Genomic DNA, 22,162 nt, shown 5'->3' on the forward strand with positions numbered 1-22,162 from the left:
CCACAGTGTGTTTTTTGACTTTCGGGTGCTAAAACGAAAGTTTTGATTCTGAAAACTGAAAAAAGAAGAGTAAATCTGTACGTTCTTTGTCAGCTTGGTGAACGTGCTGTGACAGCCTGATGAAGCGTTGCACGTCACACTGAGTCGAATGATTTAAAAACTCCAGGTTTTACTGTAACGCCTCCAATGACACCCCGAGCTCTCAGCTCTGTGCAGAGCACTTCACAACTGTCAAACCAAGAAAACAAAAAGTCCAAATGAGGATTTATTCTTCAGGCAGGAGCAGGCGGCTCTGGCTGCCCGAAAGAGAAACTCCTCGTCCCCCGGGGTCCAGCTCTGGGACCGCTGCTGTTCATTTCACCTCCAATAACAGCAGGATGGAGCAGACAGGCGTCAGTTCAGAGTTTGTTTATCTCGGTTATAATAACAAGCACGCATGCTGTCTGTGCTGGGTGATCATGGCGCCTCAACGCCCTGCTCCCCTGCCACACGCTCGGGTCGGCATAATTTTTGCGTGCTGATATTCAAATTCTTATCAGATTCAGAATCGTGTTTATATATACAGTTCAGCTGTTTAGGAGGGAGATGGCGAGGGGAAAGAAACTGATCCTGTGTCAGGTGGTCCTGGTCTGCAGGCTTCTGTACCATCTGCCAGAAGGCAGCAGGTCAAAGAGTGCAGGTCCTGGATGGAGGGCGATTATTGATGGGGCGTTTCCAGTTCTCTGCTGTGCTGACTCACACTCAGGTGTAGAGCAGGTGTCCGTCCCAAACGTTCCCGATGAACCTGGAAAAACACTGAGATAACTTCCGACTGCAGATGTTGACGGTGTTCTTGTTCTCCACTTAATCTCTAATAACTGAAATCATTTACAGTGTTTCGTGGGAATGACAGCATTACTAACACGTTACTTTTTCAGTAACTAGTAATCTAACTAATTACTATTTCTATCGTTACAACGCCGTTACTGTTACTATCAAGAAAATGCAGACGTGTTACTGTTTGTCAACACACAGACGGGTGAAGCTGTCTTCAGCTTACTGGGAGCTGGGTTTAGTCATGGTAAACCAATCACATGACCATTTAACATTAAATAGGAACTAGACGCTGTGTCAACCCAACCCAAGTGGTTACAAAAGACACACACCTGAGGCCTTGGCTACATTTTTGGGTAAATAGTTCCTCATAACTTTGTTGTTTAAAATTTGTGCATAAGTTTTCAAACTTTAGTAGGATGCACCTCCACCTGCGGGATCTGAAAACACTCACAGCCACATGTTCGGGCTCAGCTGGCTCAGACCGCAGAGCTTCAGGCACACACATTAGTTTTGTAGTTGGTTTGTAGGTTGGAGTAACTGGGCTATAAGCTCTAAAAGCAGCGCAGGTCAGTCTTAAGTGTGTCTGTCATCAGTGGGCGGAGTCCAGGTTGGGCTGAACTTTAACGTAAGGTGTTTGCGTTCAGGATTAACGCGTGATTTCACTAATCTGTAAATGTGACAAGTCAGAGCCGCTCTTTATATTCTCACCTTTCTTCTCACTTTCAGACACATCTCCAGCCACCTCCACCTTTTCTTCATCCACACCGCTGGACCTGTCTAACTCCACCCAAACCATCAGGAGTCCTGGGAACGCTGTCACGGAAAATCTGTCACCTCCAGATGTTTCCCCTGCAGTCACCCACCTATCCCCTTTAAATGGCACAGGTGCTTTTACCATGGACCAGTCAGTCGCCTCGGAGACCTCGTCAGGTGGAGGTGACTCCCTAGTCAGGACGGAGGTGGTCACGTCGTTGTACGAGTCATCGTCCTCCATCGCTAGAAACCAGTCCGAGTCGAGCGGAGATGGAGGCGTGACAGCAACAGACATCATAACTGAGCTACAACCCAAGGACGGATCCACACACCAAACATCTGCAGCACCCTCAGACAGCACCGCCTCAGCTGCACCCACCACCACCACTCCTCCACCGTCTGCATCCAGCACCAGCACATATAGACCACCCAGGTCTCACAGCCAGACCCCGCCCACAGACACAGACTACACCCTTCATCCAAACATCTCAGAGAGTCTGACTCCAGGAGTATTATCAACAGCACCAACAGGTGATGCGGTCCCTGCAAGTAGCACCTCAGCTCCATCAGTCCCACAAACGAGTACAACAAACACCAGCACCACTGGTGCTGTAACCACACCCTCTACGAGCAGCATAACAGCGCCTGCTCCAACCACAGCCACCAAAACCACACCTCCTACAGCCACCAGTAGCACCACCCCTGTCACAACTGCAGAGACTACAGTCGCACCATCAATAACAACACCAGCAACTACACACACAACCATCCCTTTGCCAGCTACAACAGCCAGCTTGACACACACCATCCAACCCTCCACTCGTGCCTCCACTCCCGCTACAACTGCAGCAACCACAGCCACGAACCCGTCTCTAACCACAGCCGTCGATACCACACCTGCCACTGCCAGTACCACCACAACCACAGAGACTGCAGCCACACTATCCATAACAACACCAGCAACTACACCTACATCCATGGCACCATCTCATACCACAGTCACCAAAACCACACCACCCACCACTCCCAGTGATAGTTTCCCAGCTACAACTGCAGATAGTAGAACCACCATGAGATTCATAACAATCTCCGCTACAACCACTCCACCTACGACCGCAACAGCATCTCCTGCTACAACCACCCCACCTACGACTGTAACAGCATCTCCCGCTACAACCACCCCACCTACGACTGTAACAGCATCTCCCGCTACAACCACCCCACCTACGACCGCAACAGCATCTCCCGCTACAACCACCCCACCTACGACTGCAACCGCATCTCCCGCTACAACCACCCCACCTACGACTGTAACAGCATCTCCCGCTACAACCACCCCACCTACGACTGTAACAGCATCTCCCGCTACAACCACCCCACCTACGACCGCAACCGCATCTCCCGCTACAACCACCCCACCTACGACTGTAACAGCATCTCCCGCTACAACCACCCCACCTACGACCGCAACAGCATCTCCCGCTACAACCACCCCACCTACGACTATAACAGCATCTCCCGCTACAACCACCCCACCTACGACCGCAACCGCATCTCCCGCTACAACCACCCCACCTACGACCGCAACAGCATCTCCCGCTACAACCACCCCACCTACGACCGCAACAGCATCTCCCGCTACAACCACCCCACCTACGACTGTAACAGCATCTCCCGCTACAACCACCCCACCTACGACCGCAACAGCATCTCCCGCTACAACCACCCCACCTACGACCGTAACAGCATCTCCCGCTACAACCACCCCACCTACGACCGCAACAGCATCTCCCGCTACAACCACCCCACCTACGACTGCAACAGCATCTCCTGCTACAACCACCCCACCTACGACTGCAACAGCATCTCCTGCTACAACCACCAAAACCACCAAAACCACCACTACCAGCCCCACAGCAACAAGCACCCCCGCTCCAGCAACAAGCATGCTTCACACTACTACGTCCAGAGTCACCTCCACCACACCTGTGAGTACCCCACCTCTGTTTGATGCTGTTATTTTAGAGGACTTCAACATGCGAGCACGCCTGTCTTCATACCTGATTAAAATGGTGTTTAGACGTGTTCAGGATGTTGTGTTGTGTTTGGCGGTAGTTCACGCCGGTTAACTCCAGATCAGTTTTATTCTCCTTGATTTTGATCTTTGACTGTTTGCTGCTTGTATGAAGAAGATCAGTGGGAAACCTGCCAGATGTTGGCAGAGGTTCGGTTTCCTGTGACTGGTGTGGTTCTGGTGCTCCGTGGGAGCGTTGCTTCCAGCTGAAGCAGATGGTTGGGTCTGTGGAGCTGGTGGAGAGCAAATTGAGAGCTCAAAGCCAGTACATACTGAGTGTATGAAAAGACGATCACACTCCTGTGTTACTATGGAAACACAGTATTAATAGTATTATTTTACTCTACCATGTTGACCTGGTAAAGCTCTCCAGACTCTTTTTTATTCTGAAAATCAAAGTCAAATGTAGTCAAGAGGTCGAGTCTCAGAACACGACTTCCGTGTTGAAATGAAGATCGTGTATGAGTAACCTCAAAGTGTGTTTCCTGTTTACCGCTCACTGAGCGACTCCGTCCGTCACTAGAGTGAATCAGCCAGAGTAAATCAGCCAGAGTTTCGGCTGGCTGATTGGGACCCACACCCAGTTTCACACCTTGGCTCAGGCGATTAGAGGATCATCAGGGGGCCTTTTGTCCCTCTGTGGGGGGAAACTCCCACTAGGTTTATATCTGGGACTCTCCACCATTTGACCTTAGAACTGAAGAAGCTTCTCGGATGAGAGGTGAAACGTCTTCAAGCAACTTAAAGAAGTCCAGACGCTTTTCTTTCCAAGCTCCTTTGATCAAGCAGTTCAGACACATTTTATCAGAGGCGATGAAGAAGCATAGACTAATGAATGACTTAATCAGTGGTGGAAATAAAGAGGAGGTGCAGCCTCTGTGTGTGGTTTAAGGTCTGATTTTGCAGTGATGAAGATGAAGAAACGGTGTGCGTGCAACATAAAGCAGACTTTGATGCTGCTCATACATAAATAGAGCGAGCCTCTGGTGTGAGGCTGTTTCCTGATTGGATAACTCAACCCCAACAATAGCCCACTCTGATGGTAGCGATGGAGCTCAGTTTGATGCTAAAGGTTATGGAGAAAGTCCGAGGCGGGCAGGAAGGAAAGCAGGGCGGGGTGTGCAGAACGTGCCTCTGCTCGCTGAGGGAAAGTTTAAAGATCGATGGACCCAGAGAGAAAAGAGTCACACGGGTCCGGGATGCAGGAGAAAGAAGTTCCAGATCATTTCAGCCTCTGGAGCTGATGGAGGAAACCTCCAGCTCCTCTCTGGACCAAAGTACTTCAGCTGAAAGATGTCTGTAACTGTCAGTGTGTCAGAGGAAGCGTGTTTATTACCGAGCGGTCATATTTAAATCAGGGATGCTCAGATGTGCCGCTACATGTTTGATTCTTGGATTCATTTGGGGCGCAAAGACGGTGAGTTACCGGATCATTTATCTACATCCGCTTTCTGTTGTAAGCCAAAGACCAATAAGTAATACGGAGGCAACCTGACAATGGTCTGTGGTGACAGTGGGAAGGAAGAACTCCTTTTAGACAGGAAGAACCCTCCAACAGAATCAGGCTCAGGGGAAATACACAACAGAGTGCTTTGGGCCCTCACTCGTACTCTTTTCATTTCTTAGAGAGTGTAAGCACTACAGAAACAATAAAGTGCCTTATTTTCTGAGAGTGCGATGTTAATAGGGGAACTTTTTACCTCTGTGCAGGCATTTAAACACTCGTGTCACGAGTATGAACCCTTTGGTTTGATCCCAGGAGGAGACAACCTCCTCTGCATTTGCATTGCGAAGGCCATTTGTGTAAAAAAGACATCAGACACCAGGCCTTTGAGTTTCACAAACACCATTTGACCCTGACCCTTCTCTCTGTGACCTCCTGATGCAGGTCCAGACCTCAGAGGGTCCCCGATGCTCCGCAGACCTGAAGGAGATCAGCTCCAGCTCAGACTCCATCGCGGTGCAGGTAACGTCCGCCGGTCTGTCCTGTAACTTCAGTCTGTTCTGCATTCTGGACTCATGGTCCAGTCCTGCCCACTGCAAGTCTGATGGAGAGACCAGCAGCGCCACCATCTGTAATATAACGGGACTGCAACCCGGGACAGTGTATCAGCTGACAGCGGTTTCCAGGAAGGATGGCGAGATTAGCCACGGGACAGTTCAGACAGGTAGGAGCGCACCTGAAGAGTGAAGCTGCAGTTCAGAAGTTAGCACCTGAGTGCTCTGTGTAGCTATTTTAACTTTACCGTCACATTACTTAGAACAAGCTCCGCCCCTTTCTCATGACACCCGTGTACGTGTGCTCCCCATCATGGATAAACCTCCTGCCATTATTGATTATTGATCATATTATGTTTTAGAGCGCGCCAGGTTTTTAAACTTCAAGCAATAAAATCAACATTTCTAAAAATAATACGGTTAAAATATTCAAACTTGTAACTTCCAAGATTCAATATCTCTGGACCTGCTTTACTAACACGTGCATGAAAACAAAAAAATCACCATCAGATTTAGGGAAACATGTTAGTAAATCAGACTGTGCTCACTGCCTGCGTACGGCCAGGTGAAGTTGAAGAGCGCTGCAATGATGTAAGAGAGAAACCTGCACTGCTAAGCCAAGAAAGAAGGAGAACGTCCGGCTGCAGAAACCTTTAAAACACTTTCCTAACTCCAAGGAAGAATCCAGATCAGGGACCGCTTTCCATGGGAGTGATGACTGTTTTAAATAACAGAGAGATAAATAAATCAGGCTGAAATAACGGGCTGCTGAATATTGTTTCCCCTCAAACAGCGACTGTGGCTCCACAATGTTTGGAGTGAAACGAGAAGCAGACAAGAAGAAAACGTGGAGCCGAGGAGGACGTGATCTGTGAGAAGAAGAAGCATTTCGGTGCTTATAATGTTTTGGAAAACTTTAATTAGAGTCTAAAAGGCAATAATAATTATTAGCAGTCGTTTCAAAGACGTGTGCTTCCTTACGATGGACCGGCATCTGTGCACTGTTGGTAAATGAGGCCGATTAATGCTTTGCTTTAATGATTACAAGTGTTTTCCAAAAACATGCCTAAACTAACCCAAACCCTGACCTCCCCCCATCACTGAACTGATCCAGGACCTGCTGCAAACAAACGAAGGAAGTGGCTGAGAGCAGAGGAGGGTGAGGAGGGTGAGGAGGGGATGTTTCTGGAAACAAACACTCAAGATGAGATGAAGACCATTGTTAGAGAGTGTTTCTGTGTTTATCAGGAACTTTCTGGAACGAGCAGCTGCCTCCGAGCTTTCTCTGGTTTTCTCTCAACATTGAAAATGTTCCTGCTCTGTTCATTTTCGTCCCAATTAATACGTTCACATCAGGACGGTGACTGTCAGACTGAAGGCTGGCCGTGAATCACATGGACACGTTTCCTCTGCTGCAGTTTGAAGACCACCGTTCAGGGTAAGGTGGAGTCAGGCGTTGCTTGCTGTGCCTCGGTCCAGTCGTCTCGTAAAAGTCACAGAATCATTTGGATCTTTACAAGTCTGTTGACGTTTCTGGAGCTTCGCAGCTTGTGCTGTGTGGGTCGGACATTTTGTCCTTGGGGTGTTGCCAGCCTTCCAACAGCAAGCAGGGAAGTCTGCTCAAACAGGAAGCCATCACGAAGAACAGGCCAGAGTTCAGGACCGGGGGGGTTGTCCTCATCATCCTGCCCCACCCAGCCTATTTTTTTCAGTTTCCTGTGTGGACTCATGCTGCCTCCGTGAAAACGCTCTCATTCTTTTAGCTGCTCGAACAAGCGTGTGGGCCTCTGCAGCAGCACAGTGTAACAATCACTGCGCCCACGACCACCAACCACATGGGGAATTCACCAAAGCCAGTAGAAGTTCACAATTCTAGATGCCAAAACATAAATATAAACCCGGTCATTAAAAAGGCGTGTTAAACCACTAACATGGTGGCAGGTCATGCTACATGTAGGGTGGTCACCAACAGACTGCACACTATGGAACAAAGCTGATGCTCAGCGGTGCTGACGACTAAACTGAAACTCAGACCCACCTGGATGCAGATGTTTTAGCTGCTTCTCTAAATTGGAAGTCTTTCCTCCTCTGGTTTACAGGATAGTAGTGTTGGCTTTGGGAAATCATTTACCATCTCTTGGTCATCCCTCTGAAACGCACAGTCTTCCCTAGCCGACTCTACCAGAGCTGTTGTGACAGCTGCACTAATCGCCAATTCACGTGTTGTTTTCGATGTTCTTTTGCTCCTTCTTCTTTTTCCTTTGCGTCTTTTTTCTGCAACTAATCCAAACCACAACCCCACCCATGATCCTCGACCACAACCTCCCAGTCCAACTCAAACTCCAAATCTGTCCCCAAACCCACCATAAACCTGTCCCCTTCCATGGTCTTCAACCCGCAATCCAAACTTGTACTCCTTTGAACTCAACCCAAATCTCATTGCCCACCGCAGTCTGTACCAGAAACCCAACCCCAATCCAAACACTACCTCCAACCCTAACCTTAATCCCAGCCTGTCCCTAAACTCAGCCTAGACCTTTCTCCAAGCAGGAGCCACAGCCTGATCCAATCTAAAGTGTTTCTGAATGAACAGCAACAGATACACCAGAACCAAACCAAACCCCCTGAAATCTGCTGCTACAGTTCAGTGTCTTAGTTTTAAAAAACTTTGATTATCCAAATATTAATTAATGGAAAACAAAAGCGCTGTAAAATGTCATTTCAAAATAAAATGTCCTGTTTTCAGTGTGGGTATACACTGAGTGTCCTCTCCTGTTTCAGACCCAGTTGGCCCAGCTCATCTGGACCTCCAGCTGGGCCCAGCTCAACCTCATCATAAAAGCCTGTTTATGGTTCTAAGCGGCTCGGCTCTGACGGTGTCCTGGACTCAGCCTACCGGTCGTGTGGACTGGTACGATGTGACTCTGGAGGACACGAGCTCCGGATCCCGGCGCAGGACCAGAATCAAGGGCTCTGCAGCCTCCCAAACCGGGTTCACCTCCCTGATTCCCGGGACTCTGTACAAAGTCAGTGTGGTAGCTTCAGCTGGGAACAAGAGCGCCTCACCTGTCCACGCAATGACAGCTACAGGTGAGCTACAACACCTGCAGAATCTTCTCACGTTCAAGTTTTATTATTGTACAGGTAGCAACAGCACATCACTACCAGCAATGAAATTCTTACACTCAGAGGGATATGTTGCTCTGGAACATGATTAGAATGCACCTGATTGGCTGAGAGCTTATCACATGATCAATAATAATAAAAACATAGAGCTTTAAAAAGGAATAAAACTAAAACTGTTCCAGAGCAACTCATTCAGCGTGAAAGTGGTTTAAAAAGAAAAACAGTGACCATCACAGTGGTGTCAATACCCTCTGATCTCTCCACCACCCCTCTCTCCCTGCCTCAGCTCCCTCCTCAGTGGACGGCCTGCAGGTGGCGTCCTCTTCCTCACACAGCCTCGGGGTGACTTGGTGGATCGGCTCGGGTCGCACGGAGAACCTCAGGGTTCTGCTGAGGGATCGGGCTGGTGTTCTGCTGAAGAACATCACTCTGAAGAACAGCAGCACCTCGGCAGAGCTGGATGGTCTGCACCCAGGGACCCCGTACACCATCACCGTGGTAACAGAAGCAGTCGGCCTTCAGAGCTCCGCCTCGACAGCATCCGTCACAGGTAGCGAAAGCACTGACCCGTGTTTGAATCTGAAGTAATCTGAGTACATGAGTGTTTCTAAAATACCAAAACACTCGATGGACGTGTGAACTGTGAATTTAGAGATTCGCCCTCATGTCCAGGTCTCTGAACCTTCATCCACTTTCTTCCTGCGTCTTAAAAAGCGGTTTGATGCTGTAGACGATGAAACAAAGATATGGAGTTAGCGGATTTCAGGTCAGGGACTCATCTGCAGAACAGATTATACTTCACCATGCCATCTAAAAATACCCATAAACTGGGAAATACAAATAACCTGCATTAAAAACACTGAGCTCAAAGCTCACCTACATCTGAGTGTGGTTATCCCCAGAACACCTCCACAAACTCCTCCGATCATCAGCAGGGAGCAAAAGGCGTTCACCTGGAGAGACCCGACAAGCACGTGTTAGTAAAACAACACCCGCAGACAGATGTGAGCTACGATGTCTTCAGAGCTCCAATCAGCAGGAAGCTGCAGCAGGGATACAGGAAGTCACGGCTAAAATGAGCTTGAGGAGACAACCTTTCGTCTGTTTCTCAACCTTTCAACCAGACATGGACGTAAAATGACGTCTTTTCAGAGTTCACGACTGACCAATCAGAATTAACCGTCTGAGGTCATCATTGCTGACCCTAACCCCACCCGCACTTTGCAGCATCGGGTTTGAGTCCCAAATATCTGTGGAGGCATCTACAATGTGAACATCGCTGCGTTTTATTTCTTATTCCGCAGAGTTTAACAGCGTCGTTAAATATCTTTGTTGTTTACAGTCCACAACGTGACCTCGGTCATCTGTTTTTCTGGTTCAGACTTTAATGCGTTGAAGTGGCAGTGAATCCACTCAGCGAGGCTGCGTCCTGCTGTGTCATCTTAAATGAGTCACGTGTTTGTCGGACAGCCGACCAGCTGTGAGATTTGCAACCGATGGACTTTACCTCGGCGTTGTTAGCCTGTAAAATAGTTTCAAATATTTCTGTCAGCATGAAGTTAATGAAGTTGTCTTCATTCCTCTGAGCGTTCGAGTTTCGGCGTGAAGATAAAAACTGGATCTTCGTCGTCCTGCGGCTCTGTTTTTCTTTCCAGCAGCAGCGGCGTTTCCGGGATATTTCAGACCTTTCTCCCTCACGCCCTTTCTCTGTCTACAGCTGCTCACCTCACCCAGCCTCTTCATCGCTTCAGTAAATCTGTTCACACGTGGCACAGACTCTCCACCCACACCACATTACATAAACGCCCATTAATCATTGTATTGAAACACTGCTGCTGTTTCCAGGTGAACACATGAGACAGCTGGTAAAGTTCAGGTGAAACAGGAAGAAGAGGAGAAAACTGTACAAACATGAGTCTAACGTGGGTCCTCCTCCTTTTCTTCAGCCCCAGCACCAGTGTCACGTCTCGTCCTCGAAAACAACGGCAGCTCAGACCACCTGCGAGCCTCCTGGCTCCCACCTAAAGGAGGGGTGGAATCCTACCTGGTGACCCTGAAGGCTCCAGGATCCGACCCTCAGCTACGCCACCTTCTCCCCAACATCACCCAAGTGGAGTTTGAGGGCCTGACCCCTGGGCGTAGCTACGAGGTGTCAGTCAGTTCCTCAGCAGGCAGTCAGAGCACCGAGAGCAGGAGCACAGCGAGGACAGGTGAGTTCAGCTCAGAGAGCAGGTACAGAGGGAGTTACAGGTACATGCCGTCGCGTCAGGTGGAGGTAAGAACGCTGGACCACAGACTCAGACGCCCTCTGCTGGGGGGTCTGTGTTGTTTTTATTGCTTTTAATTTCCCCGTCTGTCTTATGCTGTTTCAGTACCTGACCAGGTGTCAGCGCTCTCTATGTCGGCTGATGCTCGAACACTGTGGCTCCGCTGGCTGCCCCCCAGAGGCGACTGGGAGAACTACAGCGTCATCCTGAAGAACGGCTCGGTGGTTCTGGCAAATGAGACCGTCAGTAAGGCAAGCAGGCAGCACGCCTTCTCCGTCCTCAGCCTGGTCCCCGGACGACTCTACAGTGCAGAGGTCACAGTTCACAGTGGCGTTCTGAGCAACACAGCACGCTGCAGCAGTCAGCTGGGTCAGTTCACTTGAAGTCTGAACTTCCAAAATGAGTCGGTATCAGTGTTGTTGACCCTACCCCTTCCTCTCTGCAGCGCCGTGGCCCGTGCAGCAGCTGCTCGTACGCCAGGCTGACGAAACCTCACTGAGCGTCCGGTGGAGTCGGCCGCCCGGACAATGGGACGGCTTCACCGTGCTCCTCAGGTGGGCAACCGCTGCTGCCACCATTGTAGATCAGAGAGTCCTCGGCTGGGAGGCCAAAGAGTGCACTTTCAACAGCATCACGCCTGGGGGCCAGTACATCATTACCGTGACAACCAACAGCGGTAACCTGAGCAGTTCCGCCTCTGTGACGGCACGGACCAGTACGTCACAGCGACGATGACGATGCCACGATTGTAGTATCAATGAAGCATTATTGTTGTTCCTGTTGTAATGCGTTTCCTTTCTCCACCCCCTCAGCTCCGGCTCAGGTCAGTGGGCTGCGGCTCTCCAACCTCGGCAGCACCGACAGTCTGCAGGCGCGGTGGGCACCGGCTTCCGGATATCTGGACTCCTACCAAGTCTTGCTGGTTCACGACAGCAGCGTCATCAAGAATGAGAGCGTGATGGCCAACATCAGCAGCCTCAGCTTCCAGGCCCTGAGACCGGGCGCCCTGTACCGCGTGGTGGTGACCACGGTCAGAGTGGGACACATCTCCAGACAGACGGTGTCCGAGGGACGCACAGGTAAGAAACGCCAGCAGTCGTTTCAGGAACAACACGAGGGTGGAGTCGAGCTGCAGCTTAAACAAAGTGCTCACGCCGTGGGAGATTTATCAGCATGAAGGCTGTACCAGTGAGTCACACCTGACAGCAATGAGAACAGCTCGTTTATTTCTGGTAACCCTGAATTAACCTGAGGAATTAAAACATAACCCAGCTAAACAAACTGTGCCAGTGTTGTCATTAACACTGCTAATTGTTAACAGCATTTATCAGTCATATAACTGGACAGAAGTTAATGCGCATCAAGTCTTTCAGAAATAAAAACAGGTGTATATGTGACGTAATAATAGTATAATTGATCATAATAAGATCAATAATACCATTGATTATGTATTGACTCTGTGTATTTCAGACACATTCTTACTTTGTGTGCTTGTTGAACTGAGAGCAGGATATTAGTGAAAAGCAGGAATTTGTGAGGAATTTTCAGGAAGCGCTGATGACAGAGAGACTTCCCGTCAGGGCGGAGCTTCATTGTTCTTCACCAGTGCCGGCAGCCGTTGTATAACTTGCAGAGGACTTTATGAAGATCACAGAACATACAGAGCGTGCAGAGTAGTCACGATTTCATCTTTGAAACGGATCAAAATAAACAGCAGGAAACATGCTCATCCACTTTGATCCAGGTGGCTCGGAGAATGAATGTGTGAGTGGTTGTTACAAAAGAGAGTGCTGGTGTGAATGAGGCGCCTCTGGGAGAAGAGAGGCGCCGTGTAAGGATCAGTCGCTCACTTTGATGATATCAGGAGCGAGAGGTCATCTGCGTTTTAATTTTTTTTTTTTTTTTTTTTTTTTTTTTTTTTCTAAATGACATCAGAAACAGCAGTATGCGACATTACGTGATGGCAGAGCTTCAGTTCATCCTTTGTCATTTTTTTTTTTTTTTTTTTTTTTTTTTAATAAATAGGACAGGGGGAATGAATGAGAGAGAGAGGGGGAGAGAAAGAAAGAAAACCAAAGGGGAGAAGAGACGGTGAGAAGGGGGGGGAAGAGAGACAAAAAAAACAAAAAAAAAAAACAAAAAAAAACAAAAAAACAAAAAAAACAAACAAAAAAAAAAAAAAAACTCCTGGGTCACCTGTATGGAGAAAAAACAAACAAACAAACAAACAAACAGAGGAGACAGCAAACAACAAAGAGCAACATAATAATAGAGAAAACAAAGCACCATCACAATAAACTAGCTAGTCATAGATATCAGTATTTACTAAGTAATAAACGATATTGTGCAGCACGCAAGATAGACAGCGCACAGTGTGCTTTGAGGCAGCAGCCAAGAAAGCTTTAGTCCGCGTCTGTGAATACCCATGTGTGCATACCTGTGTGGATCAGCATGCTTGCATTCCAAAGGTTTCTCCATGTAATGATCTGCTAGGGAGTGTGGGGGGGCCTCAGCCCCGTCCTCCAGGGTGTGAAGCGGGTATGGAGGAGATCAAAACTCCAGACATCCAGAGGCCCCCAGAACACAAGAGACCATGGAAGACCAACAGAGGGGCAGCCGCGCCACTGTTCCAGTAAGAGCTGAGGAGAGTCCCAGATGAGGGCTCACTCAGCAGCCTCGGAGCAGAAGCCAGGGGGGGTTGCAGTGACGCGCCCGTGAGCTCCGCCGGCCCCCAGCTGCGCCTGAGTGACCGAGCCCTAGGCCGAGAGGCCGGGGGCACCCCACCTCCAAAGGGGGCCCGAGCGAGCCCCAGGCCCCAGGCCCCGACAAGCGGCCGCCAAGGAGTGAGCCGGTGTGTACCCGGACGCCCACCCCCAGACACAAAGAACCACCAACACACCGACACCTGAGGGAGTCCGCCACCGGCAGGGGAAGTGGTGGTGGGTGGAGATAGGCCTCCAAACCTTGGAGGGCCTGAGGTGTCCCCAGAGAGGTGGCGTCTGATACCCAACCTGACATATAGACACAGACATACAGGCACACACAGACACAAACATCCATTCCCACCCTCATGCTCTCATATGCACTCACTCCACACTCAACCAACGTGGAGACAGACATAAAGAGACGCTGTACACACAATCACACTCCCCAAGCGTACTCTACAATCCGGGTCTAGGTACCCTTGCCCCTGGAGGGGGGAATTGCACCCAGACCCAGGTGGTGTTACCCTTTTCCCTGCGGTGGGGAGAGGCAGACCACCCCGACTCCGCAGCAGCAGGGAGGCCCCACACCCCAGACCGCAGCCGGACGGCCAACTCCTCCTACTAGCCCTCCCGCTCCAGCAGGCCGCAGAGAATGGGGGTGGGAGAAGACTCCAAACCTCCCTCCACCCGCTCATTGTAGTGTTGATGCATATGTGTTCTAAGGTGCAATTAAAACCCAGGAGGGCATGGAGCTACCTGCCAAGGAGCAGCAGGTAAGCGCATAGTCCCTCCTGCTAACCCTCAATGACTAAGTGTATTTAAAATTGAGAGGTGGGCAACGACGTCAGGGGTGAGGTATACACCCTGATGGTGATTTGGACTCCGTGATTGTGCCCACCCCCAAGATCCTATATGTATGTGTAATGAGAGTGTGAATAATGTGAATGTCTAAGTTGTGGGATAAAATTGAGGCAGAGGCAGCCAGAAGGGGACAGGGGGGGGGGTAGCCTCCTCTGCACCCTGGTGACATACCCCTACTCCAAGGCCCTGCATGTGTGGGTGGTTGTGGAGGAGCGGGAAGAGGGAGGCAGCTGGAGATGGGGAGGGAAGGAAGGGAGGGGCAGGTAACCCCTCCCTGGGGCCAGCTCCCCCGCTGACCCCAGTAGGCACTCCCACCCTCCGCGACCCGCCAGGGAAGGGGGGCCCAGGCCCATCAGACCGGGGCCCAGTGCAGTAGCGCCCCCCGGCTCCACAGAGCCCTGGACAGTCCACCCAACCCCACCACAGAGAAAACTGCACCCACCCCACCAACCACACATCTTCCAGACTACATAAGACGGTAAACGCCCAGGCTGAGATCTTCCTCCACCTCTCCTGTATCTCCCCCTCCTGCAGAGAGTTCCTGAGAGAAGAAAGCTCCTGCCAGATGTGACCATCCCCCCCACCAGTTGAAGAGCCCCCCAGGCGGCTCGATGCACCGGCGGCACCCTGCTCCAGGGCCGGGCCCCCATGCACCCACCCGCCCACAACCCCGGCAACACACCAACCAGGACCCGAGCCCCCGAGGCCCGGCCCGGGCCCCCGCCCAGAGACGGAGCACCCCCAGAACCTCACGCCCAACCCGGACCCACCCAGGGGCAGCCAGGTTGCCAGGTCAGTAACCCACGTCCGTCAGCACAGACCCTCCCCTAGCCCCGCTGCACGCAGCCGCGAGGAAACAGTCACCTGAGAGCCAACAGAGCCCTCAACCGGACGTGACCGCTACCCCGGGTTGAGCCCCCCAAGGAAGATGCCTCCGGGGAACCCCCCGACGCCCTAAGCCTGTCCCTACCCCCTCACCAATCACAACAGTGAAGGCGGGACCAAATTATGACCCCCCACCCCCACTAGGTGATCAAAGGAGCCCAGAGCAATTGATCTGATGTGGTGGCAGAGGCTGTATCAAGACTAATGTAATCTAATAGATAATTTCTATATTGGTTAGAATTAAGATTATTTTTATTTTTCCAGTTCATGAGGACTGTTTTCTTGGCTATGCATAGGGCAGTGAAGATCATATGGGCGATATTCTTTTCTGAAGTGACATTATCTAAGCTGCCCAACAAACACACTAAGGGGGAAGTTGGAATGTTACATTTCAGACACTTTGATAAGTCTTCACATATCTCGCGCCAAAACTTTTGCACTGGTGGACAGAACCAAAGAGCGTGGATGTAATTGTCTGGTGTATTGCCTTGACAGTGTGAGCAGTTGTTGGAAGATGTAAAGCCCATCTTGAACATCCGATGACCTGTATAGTGCACTCTATGAAGTATTTTGTATTGTATTAATTGCAGACTGGGATTTTTAATTAATTTAAAAGTTTTTAAGCAAATCTGAGACCAGAAGTTTTGGTCTAAGTTGACTGATAAATCTGCTTCCCACTTTGCAGTAGGAAGGGATATTGATTCATCTAATTTAGAAAGTGTTCTGTATATTTTAGATAATAATTTGGGGGATTTAAGAGTAAGAAAATGTGCCGCACTTAGTGGTGTTTGTAATTCAACTTGACTGAGGTTAAATTTCTTTTTTACTATGGATTTAATTTGTTGATATTCTAAAAACCTTGTCTTGTTGATCCCATATTGTTCAACTAGTCTGTCAAATGGAATAAATTCTGTTCCCTCTAATATATGTTCTAAGTATTTAATTCCTTTGCAACTCCATTCTGGGAAATTAATCATATTATTGTTTTGTAATATGTCAGGGTTATTCCAGATAGGTGTACGTTTGCATGGGATTAATGAAGACTCCGTTATTTTTAGAAACTCCCACCATGCTGTTAGAGAAAAGCTGATGTTGATACTTTTAAAGCATTCATGTCTTTTGATGTTTGAGCTAATAAATGGTAGGTCTGAAATCTCTAGATCCTTGCATAGTGCCTGTTCAACATCTAGCCAGGGCTCAACTAAGAAGGTATGTTTTAACCATTCTGAGATGAACTGAAGCCTGTTGGCTAAGAAGTATTGGTGAAAATTAGGCAGATCTAATCCTCCTCTATCCTTGGTTCTTTGTAGCGTTTTTAAGCTAATACGCGGGGGTTTATCTTTCCAAAGGAATTTGGAAATATATGAATCCAGAGATCTGAACCAATCTTGTGATGGTTTGTTAGGGATCATCAAAAATAAGTAATTTATTTTTGGCAAGATCATCATTTTTATAGTGGCGACCCTTCCCATGAGTGATATGGGTAAAGATTTCCATCTAGTCAGATCGCCTTCTACTTTCTTTAGAAGTGGGATGTGGTTTAGTTTAGTTAAGTCTGAAAGCTTAGGAGAGATATTAATACCTAAATATTTAATGTTTCCGGATTGCAGTGGGGCAGAGGAAGAATTATGGAAGGAGCAGTTAATGGGGAGAACTGTAGATTTTGGCCAGTTAATTGAATAATCTGAAACTCTTGAAAACCAGTTTATTAAAGTAATTACCTCAGAGAGGTTGGTTTGTGTGTTTTTCAGAAAAAGCAACACATCATCCGCATAGAGACTGATTTTATGTTCTATGTTCTTACATTTTATGCCCTTAATTGTTGTAGCCTGTCTAAATGCTGCTGCTAGAGGTTCGATAAAAATTGCAAAAAGTGAGGGGGAGAGTGGGCATCCCTGTCTGGTGCCCCTCAGGAGACAGAAGCTGGAGGATGTCTGGTCATTTGTTCTGATACGAGCCGTTGGGGAATTGTATAATATTCTTATCCAGTTTATGAAAGAGTTTCCAAAACCAAATTTGTGTAAAGTTGCGAATAAAAATTTCCAGTTAACTCTGTCAAATGCTTTTTCTGCATCTAGAGATAATATTATGGCTTCGATGTTTTTATCGTATGAGTAGTCTATTAAATTAAGTAATCTGCGTTTTAATTTTACTCTGAGATGTTTTTCTAAAGCTTCTGGGTTTGGAGCTCACAGTGTGCAGACATGGTAGAGCATTGCTACATCACAGCATCATGATTCAGTGCTCCCCCCGTGTGATCTCTGCATGCTCTCTGTGCTCCTGTCAGAGTTCTCCACAGGTGCAGGTTTTGTTGAACAGAACAGAATATCTTACCTGTTGTTGTAACAAGTACAAAAAATATAAAGTGCAGTCCCTGCGGTGTCAAAAAGTTTAAATATAATTAGAAGAAGAATAAAAATGAGGTAGAACACATCATTTAATAGGGCTCTCTGCAGAACGCTGCAGCACGGGTTTTAACTGGTAAAAGAACATTTGGGCATATTACTCTGGTTCTGGCCTCCTTACACTGGCTTAAAATTGTACTGAGGATCTATTTCAATTTTTTTTACTGGTTTTTAAATCCTTAACTGCTCTGGCGCCTGTATATTTGCCCTACGTCCCCCCTCGTTCACTCAGCTGAGCAGCTGTTGCTCTCAGGCCCTAACGCTGAAACTTAGAGGAGATCAAGTGTCCTCTACTGTGGCCCCGAAGCTTTGGGATGATCTTCCTCTTCACATCAGGCAGTCTACCTCAGTGGTGGTCTTTAAATCCAGGTTAAAAACTCATTTTTATTCACTGGGCTTAAACTGACACTGTTATCAGTCTTTGTTCTAATGCTCCAGCAGTGGGAACAGCCGTCCCCACGAGTTTGAAGATGTTTTTGAGACTCAAAATGTGCTTTTAGTGTCACAGTTAGGTTATGGTTAGGGTAATCTAAGGTACGAAAACGAGTGTGCTTGTGTGTTTACTCTGACTCCGCCCTCTTCCTACCCCCTCAGTGCCGGCGGCAGTGAGCGATGTCAGGGTCAGCAACAACGGGCGCATGGACTTCCTCAGCGTGTCTTGGAGTCAGGCTGTAGGTGAGGTGGACAGATACCTGGTGACCCTGAGTGACCGGGAGAGGACCATTCACACCCTCACCGTGCCCAAGTCGACCCCGACATGCGTTTTCGACTCGCTGGTGTCTGGACGCCTCTACAACATCTCCATCACTACCTGCAGCGGTCTCTACAAAAATCAGACGTTCATCCAGGAGAGGACACGTATGTACACCACTCACAGCATCGACCAGTCAGAATTTTAAACCATGTTGCAGTAAAGTCGGCACTTTAGAACAATTCATTCAGTTTGTAAGTGTTAAACAGCAAAAATGATACCAACACGTGCTTGTCCAGGTCTATACACACCTGGCTCTGTACCTGCTGCACCCTTTTTGCACAAAACACCGTAAACTCCGGTATCATCAGTCTTGTCTGATTATCCTCCATCAGAGCCGTCGAAGGTCCAGAGCCCCACAGCGACCCACAATGCTTCGGACAGCTACCTGAAGGTGTACTGGCGTCACGCTGCTGGAGACTTCGACCTGTATCAGGTGTTCATCAAGCACAACAACGTCTTCCTGCAAAACAAGACAGTTTCAAAGACGGAGCACAACTGTGTGTTCACCGGCCTGGTGCCCGGCAGACTCTACACAGTGCTAGTGACCACGTGGAGCGGAAAGTACGAAGCCATTGCCTCCACCCATGGCAGCACCTGTGAGTGACCTTTGACCTCAGTCGGGCTCATTAGGAACATGAATGCTGCATCATTCAGCGAGTAAACTAGATGATACATGTCAGGATGCAGTCGAGCTCAGCAGGCGATAGATCGATCGGTGAGAAGGAAAGAAAAACTGTATTTGTTGCCAGATCTGCTGCTGCTCCTCCTCTTTGAGGGACGCTAGCTGAGATGTTTCGGTCCATCTGGGAGGAGACCCCAGACATGCTATGTCCCTCAGCTGGACTTGAAACACCTCTGTGTCCCACGAGAACAGTAGGGGACTGGGCATTTTTGATGATGGGTGGATGGATGATGGGTGGATGGATGGATACATGAATACTTGTTTATATCACGTTCATATGTTTTGCTTGTTACAACATAATAAGATGTGGGAATAAAGCACCAAGTTTCAGATCTGAACCAGGAGGAACAAAGAAACATGTCCCGGTCGTTGTGTCCTTGGGCAAGACACTTCACCCGTTGCCTACTGGTGGTCAGAGGGCCCGGTGGCGCCAGTGTCTGGCAGCCTCGCCTCTGTCAGTGCGCCCCAGGGTGGCTGTGGCTACAATGTAGCTGCCATCACCAGTGTGTGAATGGGTGGATGACAGGTTGTGTAAAGCACTTTGGGGTCCTTAGGGACTAGCAAAGCGCTATACAAATACAGCCATTTATCAGCAGATGTTCTTGTCTCTCAGTATCTCTGCAGGAGTTTTGATATGCTTAAACAGCAGCAACGTCCTTGTTCATTTCAAATTCAAAACAAAGCAAATCTGCTCTCTGAGGCTCCTGGAGACTAACTGTGGGTCATGTCATGTCCATCCTTCAGTCCCGGCGGCAGTGCGTTCCCTGACTCTGGCTAGGCGGGGCACCGAGGACCTGCGGGTGACGTGGATGGCAGCTCCGGGTGACGTGGATCACTACGAAGTGCAGCTGCTGTTCAGCGACATGAAGGTGTTTCCTCCCATCACTCTGGGCAGCGGTGTGAGGGATTGCGTCCTGTCATCACTCACACCTGGGCGGCTTTACAAGATCATAGTTTCCACGTACAGCGGCACCAATCAGAAGGCCCGGTACATAGAGGGTCGCACAGGTCAGAGGTCACAGAGGTCTGCTGCCTCTAAACATCACACCACATAATCCAGCACTCCATGTTCAAAAAGGAAAATCTTGGTAATTTACAGTTTACAAAACATCCTGAAAATCTGTTACGGCTTATTTGTAGAGTCCTGCACTTTGTTGTCAGGTGGACAATGTCTGTGAAGATGTTTGTGAAGTTTCTCAGTCAGCCAGGTCAGTCTAAGGAGCTTGGAAAGAAAAGCGTTGGGAATTGTTTCATCTGAGAAGCTTCTCCAATTCTAAGAGAGTCCCAGATTTTTAAGCCCTATTGTGAGTGTCCCTAAGAGGGTCATGATGTGGGTGACTCACACCTTGGGTCATTTGATCACATGATAGGGTGGGGCAAGGTCTCACAATGGGTTCACCCCAAATCCACACCCGTTTTCACATGTTGGCTCATGAGGTTAGGCAGAGGAGGGGGTCCACGACCCTCGCTTTTCTTTCCAAGCTCCTTAGACTCACGTACACAACATATCAGGGAAGTTAAATGCCTCCTGGTGGCGCTGCAGTTTCTCAGCAGTTGCTCTGGGAACAGTATCTCTACATCTAAATCAGCAGCAGCAGGTAGCTACAATTAACCAGATTACCACTAAGACTTATTACCACCATTATTACCATCATCATTAAACCTTGACGTAAAGAGCAAAAATGCTGTAGATCAAAAGCTCTTTGTCATCTTTCAGTTCCCAGTAAAGTGAAGAACATCCACGTTAGCAACAGTGGAGACAGCAGCAGTCTGATGGTGAGCTGGACTCCTGGTCCGGGCGATGTAGACGGATTCTCCGTGTTTCTGTACAGAGAAAGCCGAAAGTTAAGTACCCGAAGCGTCCTCAAGCACCAGAACGAGGTGACGTTCGGCTCCCTGCAGCCCGGCCAGGTGTACACCATCATGGTTCAGTCTGTGAGTGGAGACCTGGTGAACAACAACACGGTCACAGGGCGCACAGGTTAGAGGACACACCTCTGTACAGTGAATATACACCATGCTGTCGTACAGATTAGCTGGTCCTTACTGCGCTCTGCATCATCCCTGTGTTCCTCAGTCCCCTCTGCAGTGACAGGGCTCCAGGTGGACTCCCACCACACCACCTGTAGTATCCAGGTGAGCTGGCAGGAGGCTCTGGGTGTGGCTGATGGATATGTCCTCCAAGTTCTGGACGACAGAGGCAGCATGGTGAGAAACGTCTCTCAGCCCTTTGGACACACCTGGCAGCAGTTTGACGGCCTCACACCAGGAAAGAAGTATCGAGTGGTGGTCCAGACCACCAGCGGCGGGGTCCACAGTGTTGGGGTCAGCACTGAGGCTCGGACAAGTAAGACTTCCTGTTTCTCACTTTGAATGTGATGGAGGAAAACCTGATGTTTTATACAGTGGGATGCAAAAGTTTGGGCAGCCTTGTTAATGGTCATTATTTTCCTGTATAAATCGTTGGTTGTTACAATAAAAAGTGTCAGTTAAATATATCACATAGGAGATACACACAGTGATATTTGAGAAGTGAAATTAAGTTTATTGGATTTACAGAAAGTGTGCAATAATTGTTTAAACAAAATCAGGCAGGTGCATAAATTTGGAATCTACAAAAAAAGAAATGAAATCAATATTTAGTAGATCCGCCTTTTGCAGAAATTCCAGCCTCTAAACACTTCCTGTAGGTTCCAGTGAGAGTCTGGATTGTGGTTGAAGGTATTTTGGACCATTCCTCTTTACAAAACATCTCTCGTTCATTCAGGTTTGATGGCTTCCGAGCATGGACAGCTCTCTTTAACTCACAGCACAGGTTTTCAATAATATTCAGGTC

At 48.7% G+C, this 22,162-nt stretch overlaps 1 protein-coding gene across 1 annotated transcript in view; it reads left to right on the plus strand.

Annotated features, from left to right (window-relative positions):
- Positions 1–22,162, plus strand: part of ptprbl (protein tyrosine phosphatase receptor type B, like) — a 35,585-nt gene that overhangs the window by 1,213 nt on the left and 12,210 nt on the right. The window contains exons 2-14 of the mRNA XM_085360239.1: positions 1,543–3,557; positions 5,532–5,811; positions 8,423–8,731; positions 9,054–9,317; positions 10,714–10,977; positions 11,140–11,403; positions 11,480–11,749; positions 11,847–12,113; positions 18,485–18,748; positions 18,977–19,240; positions 20,071–20,334; positions 21,044–21,307; positions 21,404–21,673. Of these exons, the coding sequence (XP_085216365.1) occupies positions 1,543–3,557; positions 5,532–5,811; positions 8,423–8,731; positions 9,054–9,317; positions 10,714–10,977; positions 11,140–11,403; positions 11,480–11,749; positions 11,847–12,113; positions 18,485–18,748; positions 18,977–19,240; positions 20,071–20,334; positions 21,044–21,307; positions 21,404–21,673 (5,259 nt within the window). The remainder of the gene's footprint in view (positions 1–1,542; positions 3,558–5,531; positions 5,812–8,422; positions 8,732–9,053; positions 9,318–10,713; positions 10,978–11,139; positions 11,404–11,479; positions 11,750–11,846; positions 12,114–18,484; positions 18,749–18,976; positions 19,241–20,070; positions 20,335–21,043; positions 21,308–21,403; positions 21,674–22,162) is intronic.

Source organism: Diplotaxodon limnothrissa, linkage group LG7 (assembly GCF_057381915.1).
Source record: "Diplotaxodon limnothrissa isolate DT_005_m linkage group LG7, D_limnothrissa_male_GT1.1, whole genome shotgun sequence".
In the NCBI taxonomy this organism is placed as follows: domain Eukaryota; kingdom Metazoa; phylum Chordata; class Actinopteri; order Cichliformes; family Cichlidae; genus Diplotaxodon; species Diplotaxodon limnothrissa.